General features: G+C 33.8%; 1 protein-coding gene across 3 annotated transcripts in view; it reads right to left on the reverse strand.

Annotated features, from left to right (window-relative positions):
• Positions 1–17,535, reverse strand: part of LOC145297828 (mediator of RNA polymerase II transcription subunit 12-like protein) — a 167,678-nt gene that overhangs the window by 128,936 nt on the left and 21,207 nt on the right. For all 3 annotated transcript variants that reach the window (XM_080144154.1, XM_080144153.1, XM_080144152.1), the window contains exons 6-10: positions 12,003–12,162; positions 8,227–8,420; positions 6,735–6,845; positions 3,497–3,636; positions 738–996 (exon numbers count right to left, since the gene is read on the reverse strand). In XM_080144154.1, coding sequence (XP_080000280.1) covers positions 738–996; positions 3,497–3,636; positions 6,735–6,845; positions 8,227–8,420; positions 12,003–12,162 — 864 coding nt within the window. The remainder of the gene's footprint in view (positions 1–737; positions 997–3,496; positions 3,637–6,734; positions 6,846–8,226; positions 8,421–12,002; positions 12,163–17,535) is intronic.

The following is a 17,535-nucleotide window of genomic DNA, read 5'->3' on the forward strand; positions in this document are numbered from 1 at the left end:
TCGTTATTGATTATAAGAAATTTATGTTATCAAATTTGTCCCGGTGTTATGGGTGGCAGTCTAAGAAATTCTAAGGCCTAGAGTAAAAGCTTGTCCCTTACTCATTTTATGACTAACCCAACAAAAAACATTGACTAGGATCAAAAATAAGAACACAATTGGAAATGCAACTTTCATTTTTTAACAACACATGCCAAAGTAGATTCGATTATGTGTCTTGTATAAAAAAAAAAAAAATCTATTTAAACAGTTTAACGTGCAAAAATGGGTACATATAAATAAAGATAACCATTTGGATAAAATTTTATCTTTTCTTTTAATAAATATACAATTTTTTCTCATGTCATTTTCTTTGGTCTGGTCTGTCACGATTAAGTTTGAAATAAAATTTTCTTTGGTCTGTCACAATTAAGTTTGAAATAAAATTTTCTTTTAATAAATATACAATTTTTTCTCATGTCATTTTCTTTGGTCTGTCACGAATAAGTTTGAAATAAAATTTTCTTTGGTCTGTCACAATTAAGTCTGAAATAAAATTTTCTTTGGTCTATCACGATTAAGTTTGAAATAAAATTTTCTTTGGTCTGTCATGATTAAGTGTGCAAACATTTTTTATGAAGCCCATCTCTTAAGGAAGCTCTGTCTACCCATCGCACATTTTTCTTTCTCTCTTCAAACATTTTATTTGCATGAATTTTTCATTCAACGAAAAAAAAAAAGATGTGAATTTTGCTTACAAGTTGATTATGGGGGTTGGGTGGCATGGGGAGTGAAGAGGGACCGCAGCAGAGTAAATCCAGCGGAGATCCACAGAGGAAATTACACGACGTCTTGCCGTCTCCTAAGTTGTTCCAAACAAGAGCAGCGGGGCAGCGGATGGTGATGATCTGGAGTGTTGCACACAACGTAAGGATGATGCTGCGGTGTTCAAGGCACGAAACATATTCGGTGAAGAGCACGGATAACGGATTAGACAACGGATTCGGATTCGATGTCCTGAAATAAACATTAAAACAAAAAACGTAATTACTCAATGACAACACGTTTTAAGGATTTCATTTTTGATTAATTTAAGTGCGAAAATAAAATTGGAGTCAAAATCATTAATTTTGACTAGAGTAAATATATGGTAAGGACCTCAATATATTCCGTAATGGTTCAAACATAATATATATGTAAACGTAATATATATGTAATGGTTCAAACATGTTCTAAAATTGATTTATGAATTCAAAATTATTAAATTCCAATAACCACTGCAATTGAATATTTATTTTTCTTTGTTTCTTCCAAATGGAAAACATTTTTTTAAACTTGTCAATAAAAACACTGATGTTTTTTGTTTTTGTTTTCACTTGGGAGTAACTACTTATCAAGGCCCGAAGGCTAATCAAGAATAAGAATTAATGTAAGATGATGCCACAGTAGATTTGATGCTTATGGGGGTTGGGTTCATACCAATAAAAAATTTTTTTAATGCAATTTAAAAAAAATTTTTTTTTTTTATTACATTTTCACCCCAAACAAGGCACATTGCCACTTTGGTGTAGGGGGCTACTATCAGGGTCAGCAACTACTGGGGCACTATGTAGGGATTTGGGCAGCAAGATGTCGGTTCATGTTGCACTTGAACTTCTGCATGTCAGTACAGTTAGGGAAGCAGAATCCTGGACTGGAATTCCAAAGTCTAGCGGTTCCGGGGAAGAAACTACTGGAGTAGAAAGATCTTTTACATCTAGGGATCTCTACTGTGTGGGGGTGGGATTTAGCTGCCTGTCGGGTTTGTCGAGGGTGTCTGCGTCGTGGGGGCACAAGTGTCTGCAGTTCGTCAAAGCATTCACCATTAAAATACTTGTAGAACAAGCAGAGGGATGCAACGTTTCGTCGATGGGACAGAGGCTGAAGCTTAGATGCCAGTTCAGGGCCTATCAGATTGGCGACTCTTTTTTTTAACCTTGTCTAGGAGCGAGAGACTAGTAGTAGACGCACCAGCCCAGATGTGACAACAATACTCCATACATGGGCGAATGGTGGCCTTATAGAGATACAGGATACTTTCAGGTGTCAGTAGTTTTCTAGCACGGTAGAGAGAGCCTACCTTTTTCACAGAGGCCCTGCCAATGTTTTCAATATAATTGTTCCAGCTCATGTTTCCTGTGAGCGTTAGGCCAAGCAGTTTGAAAGATGTACTCTCAGACAGGGAGTCACTGGCCATTGCTATTGGTGGCAGAGAAGGTTTCTTGTAGTTATTAAAAAATTACTATTATGTTGAAATTAGTAAAAATTTTTTTTTAAATTACCAAAACTTATTGAAAAAGAAAAATAAAATTTATCAAATAAAAGTTTTAACGTGATCAATTCTGCATGACAAACTGACTCATCTCCCTTGTTTTCGCTTTAATTTCATGATTTCAAATTAGAAAATCATGTGTCAATAATATCGTTTTGTCAAAAATAGTTCTCGAACATTTTTGTAATAAGAAAATTGCATAATGTAATTACGTGTCAAAATTAATACAAACTTTTAGTTTGTATTAATTTTGACATGTAATTACATTATGACATGTAATTACATTATGTAGTTTTTTTTAAATTTTTTTAATATTCAATCAATTTTTTTTAGTTTTTAATAATTTCAACATGACACATTATATTATGCAGTTTTATAAATTTTTAGATATTCAATTATGTTTTTAGTTTGTGATAATTTCAACATGACATGTAATTATATAGTCTTAAAAATTTTTAATTATTCAATTATAATTTTTTTAGTTTTTAATAATTTCGACATGACACGTAATTATATGCTGTCTTAAAAATTTTTAATTATTCAATTATAATTTTTTAGTTTTTAATAATTTCGACATGACACGTAATTATATGCTGTCTTAAAAATTTTTAATTATTCAATTATAATTTTTTAGTTTTTAATAATTTCGACATGACACGTAATTATATGCTGTCTTAAAAATTTTTAATTATTCAATTATAATTTTTTAGTTTTTAATAATTTCGACATGACACATAATTATATATAGTCTTAAAAATTTTTAATTATTCAATTATAATTTTTTTAGTTTGTGATAATTTTGACATGACATGTAATTATATACAGTCTTAAAAATTTTTAATTATTCAATTATAATTTTTTAGTTTTTAATAATTTCGACATGACACGTAATTATATGCTGTCTTAAAATTTTTTACTTATTCAATTATAATTTTTTAGTTTTTAATAATTTCGACATGACACGTAATTATATGCTGTCTTAAAAATTTTTAATTATTCAATTATAATTTTTTAGTTTTTAATAATTTCGACATGACACGTAATTATATTACACAGCTTAATTTTTTTAAATATTCAATTATAATACACACGCAACAAAAACTTTGTTAGCAATGAAACATCACCGTAACAATGATGATAAGCAAGAGAATGACGATCCCACCTTCCTCAAGAGTATTGAAAAGAAAGGCGGGGAGGAGAACTTACCCATTTCCATTTGTCATCATGGGAGAGTCTGTCCGAGGGGAGCAAATCCCAGATTCTGTTGTGTAGTGAGAGATTCGCTTGGCACAAAAGTAAGATAACTTGCGTGACAAATAAACAGACAACGACACTTCATCCAAATACTAAAATAAAATTTAAAAAAAAAAAAAAAATTACAGTTTAATTTTTTAAAAGTTAATGAAAAAGGAAAGAAAAAGAAACTAACAACTATATTCCGGGTTCTTACGTGCTAAAATAAATTTTTAAGAAAATGTTGTTGTTGCTCAAAACTGAATAAGGATCATCACTTTTTCATCTTGCCTACAAAATTATTTGCTACTCGTAACATTACTGCCACCCTCGCTCTGCTTTACTACCTGATATGACCATTAGAAAGTAAAAAGTTTGGAAACTCTTTGAATTAGGGTCTTATACACATGGTTTAAATTTCATTTGAATCGAATATATATATATATATATATATATTGCTACAGACCGGACTAGCTCATCTTGTCTGATGACGTTTTCACAGGGTTGAAATAAATTTATAAAAAGATTAGACAAAGTTTGTGTTTGATTTTTTTACTTTTAGATCTTATATGTATACTTTATTTTGCATTCAGCTATTATACTTAGGATTTCCTACATTAACACTTGATCCTTTTCGAGCAACTCCATCTATCTATCTATATCTATATATTACATACACACACAAAATAAATACACATTATATATTATTTGGATTACCGTTCTCATCTTGTTATTGTCATAACATTTTGGCCAATATAACTTACGTTCTCCGGGCATATCTTGTCAAACTTGGGAATCTGTACAAAATTTCTGACAGAACCCTTTATCTAATCTATAGGGAAGCATGCTGTTGTTCTGCCAGCCATGACCGAATAGAAGTTTTATATAATTTTCATTATGTTCATAACACCAAACTACTTTTTTGTACTATTTCACGTAATTTTGTCATTAGATTAGAATTAATGTCTTAGACACATCATTTACATTTTTAGTAGAACCAGATTTGAAACTAATTCCTTGCATTTAGAGTTGCAGAAATATTTCCCTGGAAATTTTATTAAAAAATACACTTTTAGATTTTATATAGTTGCTCTCATTTTCTCTCTATAAGGAACACATACACATTGATATTTCTATACAAATTAGCAGGAAGACCCAACGTTGTGCGGGATTGAATAAGGATCACTACTATATAATATTCCAATATGCCCCCCTAGTACAGGATGTTGTGTTACATGATAAGGGCTGTCCCCTGTTCATGTAAGTATAAAAATAGAGAGATTAGTTAAAATGAAAATAAGAGAAAGCAGAAATCGAACCCTGGACCTAAGTTTTAAAGAACAATAGGTTTAAATGGAATGTCCAGTAAATTGTTAATTCGGATGAAATAAATAATAAATAAACTATTCAATTGTTAAAAGAATGTGGATAATAAAATATGAGTTAAATAAATTAGATATGTAGGTTAAATTCCTTTGTGAAAACACAAGAAAAATAGGTTATTGGGAAAATCAATGTCGGAAACGTGCAAAGTCGCGCATGTTGAAACACGTGAATTTTGCTCACGTGGCCGGGATGCATGGATTTCTCAATATAGGAAGTGGGAGTTAGTTGGTCGCAGAGAGAGTCGGAGAGACAGTCAGGGGAGACGGTCAGTGAGAAAACTCAGAGACAGGCGGACGTCTGAAGCGAGACGTCACTTCAGAAACTAAAATGTGAAACTGAGTTCTTAATGAGGAAATCCCGACCGGTCGTAAGAAAATAAATTATCATGTGTTTTGGATAAAGCTCATCTTTGTGTTTGTGATTTCTACAAAAAGGTAAATTGTATTGTTATTATATGTCTGTGTATAAAATGTCATTACATACACATCTCTCTCTCTAAGATACAACATCATATAAGACAAGAACTCTCACTAAGAACTCACGTAACATACGCGCACAAGTGGTATCGTCTAATACTAATAATAATAACCATATCTTACTATATAACAGTTGTAAAAGTCTTTGGCGCATTTCAAGTCCTCATATCTGGTCTATGTGCTTTCCATTCCAAGAGACATGACTCGAGGCTCGAATAACAATGCTGGGACAAGTTTGGCAAAATTTGGATATCGGCTTGATGTATGTCATGTGACCAACGATCACTTTGAACATTTTGTGAAAAACTTGAGATGACAAGCTTTCTGAATATACCAATTGCGTTTTTATATTTTTAATAATTAATCGAGATATTTGATGCCAAACTGTGCCCAAGGCTTTTGGAACACCCTGTATAGTCGGATGAAACTGAAATGTTGGAGAACTAAATTCCTCTCTACCACCAATAGCAATGGCCAACGACTCTTTATCTGAGAGTACATCTTTCAAACTCCTTGGTCTAACGTTCACAGGAAACATGAGCTGGAACAATTACATTGAAGGCATTGCCAGGGCCGCTGCAAGAAAGGTGGGCTCTCTCTACCGTGCTAGAAAACTACTAACACCCGAAAGTATACTGTACCTCTATAAGGCAACCATTCGCCCATGTATGAAGTATTGCTGTCACATTTGGGCTGGTGCATCTGCTACTAGTCTCTCGCTCCTTGACAAGGTTCAAAAGAGAGTCGCAAACCTGATAGGCCCTGAACTGGCATCTAAGCTTCAGCCTCTATCCCATCGACGAAATGTTGCATCCCTCTGCCTGTTCTACAAGTATTTTAGTGGTGAATGCTCTGACGAACTGCAAGCACTTGTGCCCCCCACGACGTGAGCACCCTCGACAAACCCGACAGGCTGTTAAATCCCACCCCCACACTGTAGAGATCCCTAGATGTAAAAGATCTTTCTACTCCAATAGTTTCTTCCCCAGAACTGCTAGACTTTGGAATTCCATTCCAGGTCCCTGCTTCCCCAACAGTACTGACGTGCAGAAGTTCAAGTGTAACGTGAACCGACATCTTGCTGTCCAAATCCCTACATAGTACCCCAGTAGTTGTTGCCCCTGATAGTAGCCCTCTACACCAAAGTGGCAATTTGCCTTGTTTGGGGTGAAAATGTAATAATAAAAAAAAAATTTTTTTAAATTAGGATCTTCAACATATGGTTTGACTTTCATTAAAATCACATTTAAAGTTATACGGCGTACCCATATATTAATGGTGACCTCATCTAAGTTCTTTTTATTTTACAGATCCTAATAAAATCCGATCCTAATAAAAGCAATACTTACGTAGGAAACCTGCGAGAGCAGAATTTTCAGCAAAGAATCATCGTTAGGTCGTATTTTCTCAATGTGTTCAAGCAACCAGGTTAGAAACTCATGACGATCAATTAATCCTTCCTGGAAAAGATTGGATTGTATAGAAAAAAAAAAAAAAAAAGGTTTCATTTTTCGATGCGATTTGTGAGTGTCGAAAATTCTCCCTCATGATAAAAAAAGAAAAAAAAATTTGTGACAGAAAGCAAATAATGTACAGCAAAAATCATGTCACTTAGTTAAGCAGATTTACTTTAAAATGAAACCGTCAATTTTTATAACTATGAATGATAATCTCGCAATACAATGAATGACAATCTCGCAATACAATCCGAGAAGCAGTCTAAAGGAACCAGAGAAATTATTTAAAATTAAGATTATAGAAAGCTCTTTTTACCATGAGGAGGGAATGCATTGGAAAAACTCAAATCTGCTTACAAATAAAATCAATGTACTATTTAAAGTCCACATAATCTGAACAATAAGTCAGTGTGCTATATTCATACGCACCTTTTTCGTTATTAGAGTGAATATCAAAATATTGACTTTCAAGTAAAACTAATCGTATCTACTGAATTGTTATTTTATTTTTTTTTACACAGTGATCACCACTTATCAAGGCCCGGAAGCCACTCAAGGATAAGGGTTATTGCAAGTACATTACGTTAGTGTGGAGATTTGATGAAGTGTTTACTTAAGGGGGCGGTTCATTAGGAATTTGTTAACGTTGGACTTGAAGACATCCAAGTTGTAGTCCGGTGGGAAGCAGGCAGACGGAACAGAGTTCCACAGGCGTGCAGTTCTAAGGAAGAAGCTTTGTTCATAGAATCCACGTTTTGATTTAAGCACAGATAAAGAGTGGGGGAAATTTTTCACAGTGGATTCAGCTAGACGGGTGTTTTTCATGAAAGATTGGCGAGGGGGGACCAGAGATAAGAGTTCAGATGAGCACCTGCCATGGAAATAACGATAAAACAAGGATAGGCTCGCAACGTCTCTTCTGTGGGAGAGAGGTTGCAGGGTAGAGAAAAGGGCATCCTCCACTAAGCCACAATGTCTATTTTGTACTCTGTCAAGGCAGGATAGGCTGTTTTTAGCAGCTCCTTCCCAGATATGGCAACAGTATTCCATCCTGTCACAGTAATGAACATGCTAACCCTTCCGTAATGAACATGCTAACCCTTCCGTAATGAACAGGCTAACCCTTCCGTAATGAACAGGCTAACCCTTCCATAATGAACATACTAACCCTTCCATAATGAACATACTAACCCTTCCATAATGAGCATACTAACCCTTCCGTAATGAACAATCGAATTAATATCTTAGGACATTTACGTTTGAATATATTTTTATTTTGTTTAGTAAAGTAGTTAATCCTAATCTTTCCAATTTTCCCTTATTATGCTGAGCAATCAAATTTAAAAAGAATGGTAAAAAAAAAGTCAAGTAGTTGCTGTTGTACCTCATATAAATGCCTGGCCAGTCGGCAACAGAACTGCCAATATCTAACGGCATTTTCAAAATCTGTTTGGGAATGTGATTGATTTGTTGAGCCGATGAAGTTGGATTGAAGGCCTTGATTGTTTACATTGTGATAATGTTCTTGGATTTTCTGAAGCTGTTCTTTCATGTATTTCGTTAAAGCTTGACTCCAATCTGAAAAAATGCAAAAATAAACGATAAAAAAATAAAAACGTTAACCACAAAATTCTTAAAAATGATTTTCACTGGTCACCCTAAAATGCATTCTTTCAATCAAGGCTGATCATGATGCACTGCATTTATAAATGTACACGACAATCACGTTGAAGACACCAGTTCTTGTTAGATCACCACAATTAAGATATCTGAAGCCTGGTCAGTATCAGATGTGTGACGATTTGGGAATACCATGCATTCTATGCAGGAGAACATGGGTTATAGTCAGCTAACGTATTTCCTAACTTCCAGCGAAGCTGCTACCGGAAGCAGTGACAAGGCAATCAGTATTTCTATTGTGAAGCGATTTATTGAAATAAAATATAAGGACATTGAAAAATATGCAAAAAAAAAAAAATTAACAGATAAAAATAATACAATTAGTCTTTATTTACAATTTTAATAACAAAATCAAGAAAATAAGTTTTTATTTCATTTTCTTAATTTTAAAAGAAATATGTTTATTAAATTATAAAAATTGAATGTTTATGAAATTATAAAAATTGAATTATTGAAATCAAAATAACAAAATTTCAAACATCATAAAAAAAAAATATATCCAATATATAATATTCCCAAAATAGTTGAAAAAATGTTTTTTAACTGTTTTTAATAATTTTTTAGAAAAAAAAAAAAAAAAAGAAAACTTCAAATTGCTTATTAAAATAAGACCAAACAAATTTTTCAATGATTATTAAATAAAAAAAGATTAGAAAAATGTAATAAAAAACGAGTATGTGCACAGGGGAGATATAGGGGGAGAGAAAATAAGCGAAGGCACGGATTTGCCTTGTTAGCACTTGTGGTAGCAGCCACGCTGGAAGTTAGGAAGTACGTCAGCTGATAATAACAGAGAACATCAACACTGCGAAAACTGCAAAACCCTAACAGGGATATACATGTGACTGGGGACTGTTTGTGAATCTGATATTCCCTAGACACTTCCTCTTTTAGGGGAAACCAGTTGAATCAGTTTAGGGTGAATGCCACCGGCGGATGCATTGCTTTATTGAAGAGTTTATGCACTTTCACCAACAACCAACTCAATCTTAGACTTGATAGCTTTGTACAACAGATTTTGATCATGGTTCGTACAGATTTTTAACATCCCAAAGACTTTTCAAAAGTTTTCAAGTTCTTCTTCAGACAAAATTCAAGTTTTCAAAAAATCTGATGTATAAATAATGACAGAATAAACTTAAAAAATTAATAATTTCATTTAAATAAAAAAATAGTATGCCTGTTGAGAATCATATCTACATTATATATACCCAATTTTATTTGGCCAAACAAGTGCGATTAAATGCTGTTTTTCCCATTGTAGATTGATCTATGCCATGTTCGTCTAACTTATAAATTTTGAATTTCAGGTATTGTTACATACAAGAGTTACGTCCCTTCATCACAAAACTACCCAATGTTATTATAGGGAAAACATCAGATAATTTTATGATAAAGGGACATAACTCTTGCATCCACAATAATACAATGTAATTTCAGAATAGTGCATTTTGCTTTTATTTTCAATATTCAACAAATATTTTAATAGTATTTATTTCGATTTTATTTTTAATATATCAACACATTTTTACTGGACATACGATTTTTAAGGCCTTTTCCATATTTTAAAGGATTTTTCAAGGTAATAACAGAAATAAGGTCTTTTCAAGGCAAAAGTCAAAATTCAAGGACTTTTTAAGCGTGTACAAATCCTGTTGATATTGCAGTGGAATCATAATTTGGAAAAAAAAAAAAAAGTCACTTTTTAAAGACAACTCAACTTCACTTTGGTCAGTTAACACTCACCACTTTATTAAGAAGGTTAGTTACACTGAGTTTTTAATCAGATACACTTTGTAAACATGTTTTGATGATGCATATGAACAGCAGGCGTTGGGGATGATAGATCTTTGGCAAAGAGAAAAAAAAGGGTGGGGTCAGAGGATAGAAAATATTTCTGATTGGACTTTGAGCACTCAAGAGATGTGTTTTTGTTTGAAATAAAATACGTTTCAGTAGACATTATCTTTGGGATAACTCAAGAGATAAAAATCTAGGAGGTTCAAGTTCGGTGAGTGTGAAGTCGATTTAGGATCAGTCATCCTACTGATGAGACCATCACCATAGCAATTTCATTGAGTTATCTGATGCGTGTGGAGCTGAAATCCTGTTAGACGATTATCTGCAAAGCTCTCATCTGTTAGAAATTGTCAATGTAGATATAGGTTTTAATACTGTGAAAGTTGTCAGAGTTGTCTCCCTTGGACTGTATAAAGGTTAGTTCTTTTGCTTTATGCTTTGATGATGTGTACTTTTTCATTGACACAGTTTGAGTAACTTAGAGTTACTTCCCTTTGATCTGTATATAAACGGGTGAATTGATGTTTTTCTCTGTTGAAATGTAGACATCTCTCTTGCCTGTGTGTTAAACAGACATATTTACATGCTAATTTTTGCCTTCCACAGCGTAAATCCTACCTAAAAGAAACAGGGGGGGGGGCGCTAACATGTGTAGAAACCAAGAGTACCATGCAAGCCAGAGATTCACTTTCCATCTTCTGCGAGACATCTGGAAAGTGAAATAAAAACTATAAAACAAATTCATCGTGTTGGAGTGAATGAACCTTCATTCAAAACAGGTACCGTCTCCCCTCCAAGACACAAAATGTTTCCAGATCGACCAACATCCAAGACGCAGAAGGTATGTTGAAAAATACATGTACTCCACACACACAACGGCATATAAACATATCATTTAATAGACTGAACCACTAGACGATCACACGACATTAAGACTAATTAGATATATCACACACAATCTCCTTTATGATATAACGCAACAGTCATACGAATTTAGAGATAACATACAACAGCAGTCACGATCAATATGAAGTGGTAAAAAAGTTTTTGTCAAGCAAAGATGTGTTGTGGTGGATGAACAGTGATTTCAAGAAGATGGGTTAAAAAGAAGAAATATACATATTATCGACTATTTCATTGGTGGCATTTTTGGTGGGATATACCATCTCCACAATGATATAAAAATCTCTTTGAGTGTTGGAGTTCCTTCCTCGTAGGTTCCGAAACAGCTGAGCCTATCTTTTGCAAATTTTACACAAAGTTAATTTATATTTTTTAGATAGGTTTTTGTACAGAAATTCATCCGATAAGTATTGAAAAAATCCCATCTTAAAAATAGTCTTTGTTCTCTTATCGATAAAACAGAATTTTTACAAGGGAAGATTGTTAAGCTCAAATATCAGCTGACATGACATTATAAACAGACAGAATTTGATGAACGATATTATCATTTTTTTTGCAAATTAGTCCACTGGGTAAATTATTCCTCATAATATATAATAAATAATAATATATAATAAATCAATAATCAATAGAGGATTGATTCTATAATAATACATATGAAATCTGCATAAATTAAAAATATCATGTTTAAGCGTATTGTATGACCAGGCAATGCAGGGTGACCATCTAATATTTACATATTTTTAAGAATGTTAATAAATGCATGCATGTACTTACCAAGGCATTGATCGACAGCTTGTCTCTTCTTGGTCTTGTTCTCCTGTACGGCAACATTGTATGCCGCTGTCATCTTCACAAACCACGCAGCCTTAATTAAGGGGATACTAAAATCACACAGTGTAGAGAAAATTTCTTCTTTCTTATTAAATATCGGTACCTGCGGACGAAAAGAAAATAAATTTAACCAAGAAATCTTTTTAGTTGAATAAACATATAGAAATTTAATTAGGCTTTATTCATGTGCAAAAAAACTGGGAATTAATATGTTTGTTTGTTTGTTCTGTTTTACGGCATATCAACCACTTTGGGGTCATTTAATGCCGAAAGGTTCGTTATGTTGTGTTAAATATTGGTTTGTTCTTGAGGTTTTTTTTTGGGGGGGGGGGTCTTTCCTTATATTTTTGAGTATATTTTAGTCTCTTTCAGAAAATTAATAATTTTTTTGGGATCAATCTTGTTTAATATTGTTTTCAGATTTTTTTCTTGGTAATACTTTGTTCGGATTTGTTCAAGGTCAATGCAGTTTGTCAGTATATGGTGTATTGTGTAGGGTTCTTGACACGTTATACAGTTTGGTGTCTCCTCCCCTTTTAGTAGATGTGAGTGAGTGATGTGAGTGTGACCTATTCGCAGTCTGGTCATTACTACCTCTTCCTTTCTTGTTAACTTTTTGGTGTCTCTCGTTCCAATATTTGGTGTTATTTGGAATAATTTGTTTTTGGTGCATGAGCTCCAGTTTTCTTGCCATTTTCTCTTCATATATATGTTTATTTTAGTCTTTAGGTCTGTATAGGGGATTTTTCCACTTATGTGGTTTTGTTGCAGAGTTTCCTTTGCTGCCTTATCTGCTTGTTCATTCATGTAGATGCCGATATGGCTTGGTATCCAGCAAAAGATAATGTTTTTTTCCATGGTTATGGCATCTATTTTGTTTAGCAATTTTGTAATAAGTGGGTTTGTCATTTTTTTTTCTTTTAGAGATATGAGTATTAAAAGTGAGTCAGTAAATATGATATATTTTTGATGGTCATCATTGGTTATTATATTTAGTGCCAAATCTATGGCTGTTGCTTCTGCGCTGAAAATAGAAGATTCGTTTGGGAGCCTTTTCTTTAGTTTTATTTTTTTGTGGATGGCTGCGCATCCTACTTTATCTCCATCTTTTGATCCGTCAGTGTAAATTTGTGTATATTCTTTGTATGTATTCTGGATGATAAGTAGTTCTTCATGGAAGGTTGATGGGTGGGTTTTCGTTTTGGGATATTTATTTAATTTTAATATTATGTGTGGTTGTTTGATCATCCAGGGTGGAGTTTTTGATTTGTTATATTTATGTATTTTTGTAATGTCCATTTGGGCTTCTGTGAGAAGGTTTTTTATCCGGAGGCTGTAGGGCTTGATGATATTTTCTTTCTTGTTGAAGAGATGTGTGTATTGTGGGTGGAGGGTACATTGGTATGCAGGATTTGTTAGACATGATACCAGCTTTAGGTAATATTGTAGCGCTAACTTCTGTCGTCTCAGAATCAGTGGAGGCTCGTGGGCATCTATATAGAGGCTTTCTACTGGAGAGGTTCTAAATGCTCCCAAGGCTAATCTTAATCCTTGATGATGGATTGTATTTAGTTCTTTTATGTAGGACTTCTTTGCTGCTCCATAGATGAAGCATCCATAGTCCATTTTAGATCTGATTAGAGTTTGGTATAATTTCAATAATGTGACTTTGTCTGCACCCCAATCGGTGTGTGCTAGGACTTTGATCAATTGCATTGTCTTTTGGCATTTTGCTTTTAAATATTTTATATGCGGTATGAAGTTCAATTTTTTATCGAATATAATACCTAAATATTTATGTTGGTCGGTGAGTGAGATGTTCTTGTTATCCAGTTTCAGGTTGGGGTCGTGGTGGAATTTTCGTAATTTGCAAAAGTGGATGCATTTAGTTTTTTCCTCTGAGAATGTAAATCCATTTTCTATGGCCCATTTGTTTATTTTATTCAGACAAAGTTGTAGTTTGCGTTCGGCTGTTTGTATGTATTTAGATTGGTAGTATATAAGTAGGTCGTCCACGTATAGGGCATTTTCAATTCCTGGGTCTATGGTTTTTATGATATTGTTTATTTTAATGTTGAAGAGGGTGACAGACAGGATACTGCCTTGGGGGACCCCCATTTCTTGATCTTTTTGGACTGAATAAGTGTTGTCCATCCGTACTTGGAAGTTTCTATTTGTTAAGAAATTTCTGATAATTTCTGGCATTCTACCCCTAAGTCCTAGTTCATACAGGTCTTTTTGGATTCCATATTTCCAAGCGGTGTCATACGCCTTTTGCATGTCAAAAAAAATTGCTATTAGATGTTCTTTTTTTGCAAATGCTTCTCTTATGCGTGTTTCCAGTTTTATTAAGTGATCGGTGGGGCTTCTATTTTTCCTGAAACCCGTCTGGCTTTCTGTAATTAGATTTTTGCTTTCCAAGTACCAATTTAACCTTTCGTTAATCATTCTTTCAAAAGTTTTGCACAAACAACTAGTTAGTGCAATGGGTCGGTAGTTTGTTGGGTTTGTATGATCTTTTTTTGGTTTGGGTATTGGGATTATTGTTGCCTGCTTCCAGTTTTTTGGAATGTTGTTAGTTATCCATATCTCATTGTAAATTTGTAATAAGTAGTCCAGTGATGGTTTTGGTAGTTTTTTGAGGAATTGATAATGGATCTCGTCGGGGCCGACTGCTGTATCAGGAGATTTGTTTATTGCCTCCTCTAGTTCTGCACTGTTGAATAATTGATTGTAGTTTTCTTCATTTTTTGATTTAAAGTTTATTTTTATTTTTTCTTCATTTTTCTTTATAGCTTGGAATTTTTTATTTTGGTTTTTTGATGATGAGTTCATTGAGAATTGTTCTGCTAATTTATTTGCGATATTTTGTTTGTCGGTAATCTTCGTGTTGTCGCATATAAGGTGTTTAATAGGGTTCTTTGTATTTTTTCCTGCTATTTTTCTGACCATCTCTCATACTTTTTTGGGTTTTGTGTTTTGATTAATTTTTGTTACATAGTCTTTCCACGTGTTCCGTTTTGATTCTTTGATAGTTTTCCGTGCTTTGGCTTTGCTGTTTTTATAGGTGTCCAAATTTTCTTTCGTTGGACTGTTTTTGAATTTCCTTAGGTTTGCACGTCTGGCTCTTATAGCTTCTTTGCATTCTTTATTGTACCAGGGTTTGTTATATTTTGTAGTAGTGGAACTTTTTGGTACGTTCTCCTCGGCTATTGTGAGTAGGGTGTTGCTGAAATATGTGATGTGTTCTAAGTTAGGATTCGCTTCAGGTATTAATCTGTGTTGACATGTATTTTGGAAATTTTCCCAATTTGCCTTTTGTAAATTCCAGCGGGGTGTTTTGTCTTCTAGCTTGGGATTCTCGTTTTCTATTATGATTGGGAAGTGGTCACTTCCGCATGTATCCTTATGTGTTCTCCAGCTATAATCCATGTATATAGTTGGGTCACATAGTGTTATATCGATTGCTGATAGTGTTCCCGTTGGTGGGTGCATATATGTATTCTCTTTGTTGTTGAGTAGGCATAGATCATTTTGGTTAATTATTTTTTCTATGGTTTGGCCTCTTTTGTTGTTTTTTTTACTGCCCCACCATATATTGTGACTATTGAAGTCTCCCAAGAGTAGAAAAGGTTTAGGTAGTTGTTTGATTATATTGTTTAATTCTGTTTCGTTTATTGTTTCGTTTGGTGGTATATAGAGTGAACACAGGGTTACTGTTTTGTGTAGTGTTGCAGTTATTGCAACAGCTTGCATATTTGTTTTTAAGTTCACTGTGCTGTGTGGAATGTTTTCGTTTATCAGTATTGATGATCCACCGGTGGCTTTGCATGATAATTTGTTTATGTGGTTGTATATTGAGTAGTGTTTTATGTTGATTTTGTCATTTTCTTTTAAGTGTGTTTCCTGTAGGCAAATTATTGCAGGACATAAGGATTTGATAAGTATTTGTATTTCTTCGATATTAATTTTTAATCCTCTTATGTTCCACTGTAGGATTTTGTTAGCCATGGTTTATATTTTCTTTCTTTTGTTTTGGGTTGTTGGATTCCTCAATCTCCATGACTTCATGGCTTTCGAGGGTTTTTTCTTTTTTTTGTTTGGATCTGGATGTTGATCTGGGTCTTGCTTGGGATGTTGCTGTTTTGGGTTCTTGCTCATTTTTTCCCTCTTGATTGCTTGTGTTTGGTTTCTTTTTTTTTTCCAGGGTGTTTTCGGTTTCCATTTTTCCTAGAATTTGGAATCTATTTTGAATATCTACTGTTTGGTTTCCTTCTTTTCTGGTTCCTTTGCGGAGGGTACTAGGCGAGTGTTCTTTTGATTTTGGGATGTTTTCGGTTTGTGTGGGTTTTTTGTTAGAGGATTGTGTTTGGTTTTTTGGATCTGGTGAGATTTTACTCTCAATTGTTTGATAGTTATTTCCAAGTACAGCTGGAGTTGACGGCAGTTGCCGTAAGGTGGCCCTCAATGTCTCAACTAGTTCACAAAGTGATTTTATGAGGGTAGAGATTTCCTTTAGTTCAGTGTTTTCTATTGTTTTTAATTGATTTTTGGTTGCACCTGTGTATGATCTAGTTGGTTCTGTTGTGGTGGTCGTTTCAATAATTTTCTTGGCTTCAGGAAAACTTATGTTTTTGGTATATTTGAGTTCATTTATTTTTTTTTCTTTGATCCAGTTTTGGCAGAGCGATGAGTATGCTGGATGGTTCTCTCCACAGTTTGGGCATTTTACATTTCCTTGGCATTCTGTTTCCTGGTGTTCGTTACTGCTACACTTTGGACATACTGCTTTCCTGGTGCAGTATTCTTTGAAGTGGCCAAATTTTTGGCAGTTTAGGCAGCGAAGTGGTCTGGGGATATATGTTTCTACTTTAATGTTAATATATCCAATCTTGAGTTCAGTTGGTGGAGTAGGAGTATTAAAAGTTAATATGTATGTGTTGGTATTAATTGTTTGTCCGTTTCTTTTTATTGTAATTCTTTTAGTATCTATAACTTTTTGATTTTTTAGGTTTGTTTTTATTTCATCTAGAGAGCAGGTGTTTAGTTCTGGACATCTGATGACTCCCTTTGAGGTGTTAAGGGTTTTGTGAGGGTAGGCATTGATGTTTATATCATGGAACTTTGTCCATGTTAAAATTTCTTCGGCACTACTTTTAGTAGTTACTTGTATAAGTAAAGTTCCATTTTTTAATTTTTTTATTTGTTTTGTGTTCAGATTTTTGTTGATAATTCTTTCGATTTTGAATGGGGACATTTTTGTTATTTGTGTGTTATCTTGCGATTCCAAGATTATATACTCCGGAAAGTGTGTGTTTTCATCTTCATCGCTTTCTGGATGGGGCCTTTTAATTTTTTTGGAAGCCATAGAATATTTTTTGTTTTTTCATCATCCTTGCTCCCCACCCTCCTCGGAGCCCTAAATTGGGAGATGGTTGGGGGGAAACCCATTCGCCCAAGCATCTCAGGGATACAA

This window comes from Euprymna scolopes, chromosome 18 (genome assembly GCF_053919585.1).
Source record: "Euprymna scolopes isolate OS-2025 chromosome 18, ASM5391958v1, whole genome shotgun sequence".
NCBI classification, from domain to species: domain Eukaryota; kingdom Metazoa; phylum Mollusca; class Cephalopoda; order Sepiida; family Sepiolidae; genus Euprymna; species Euprymna scolopes.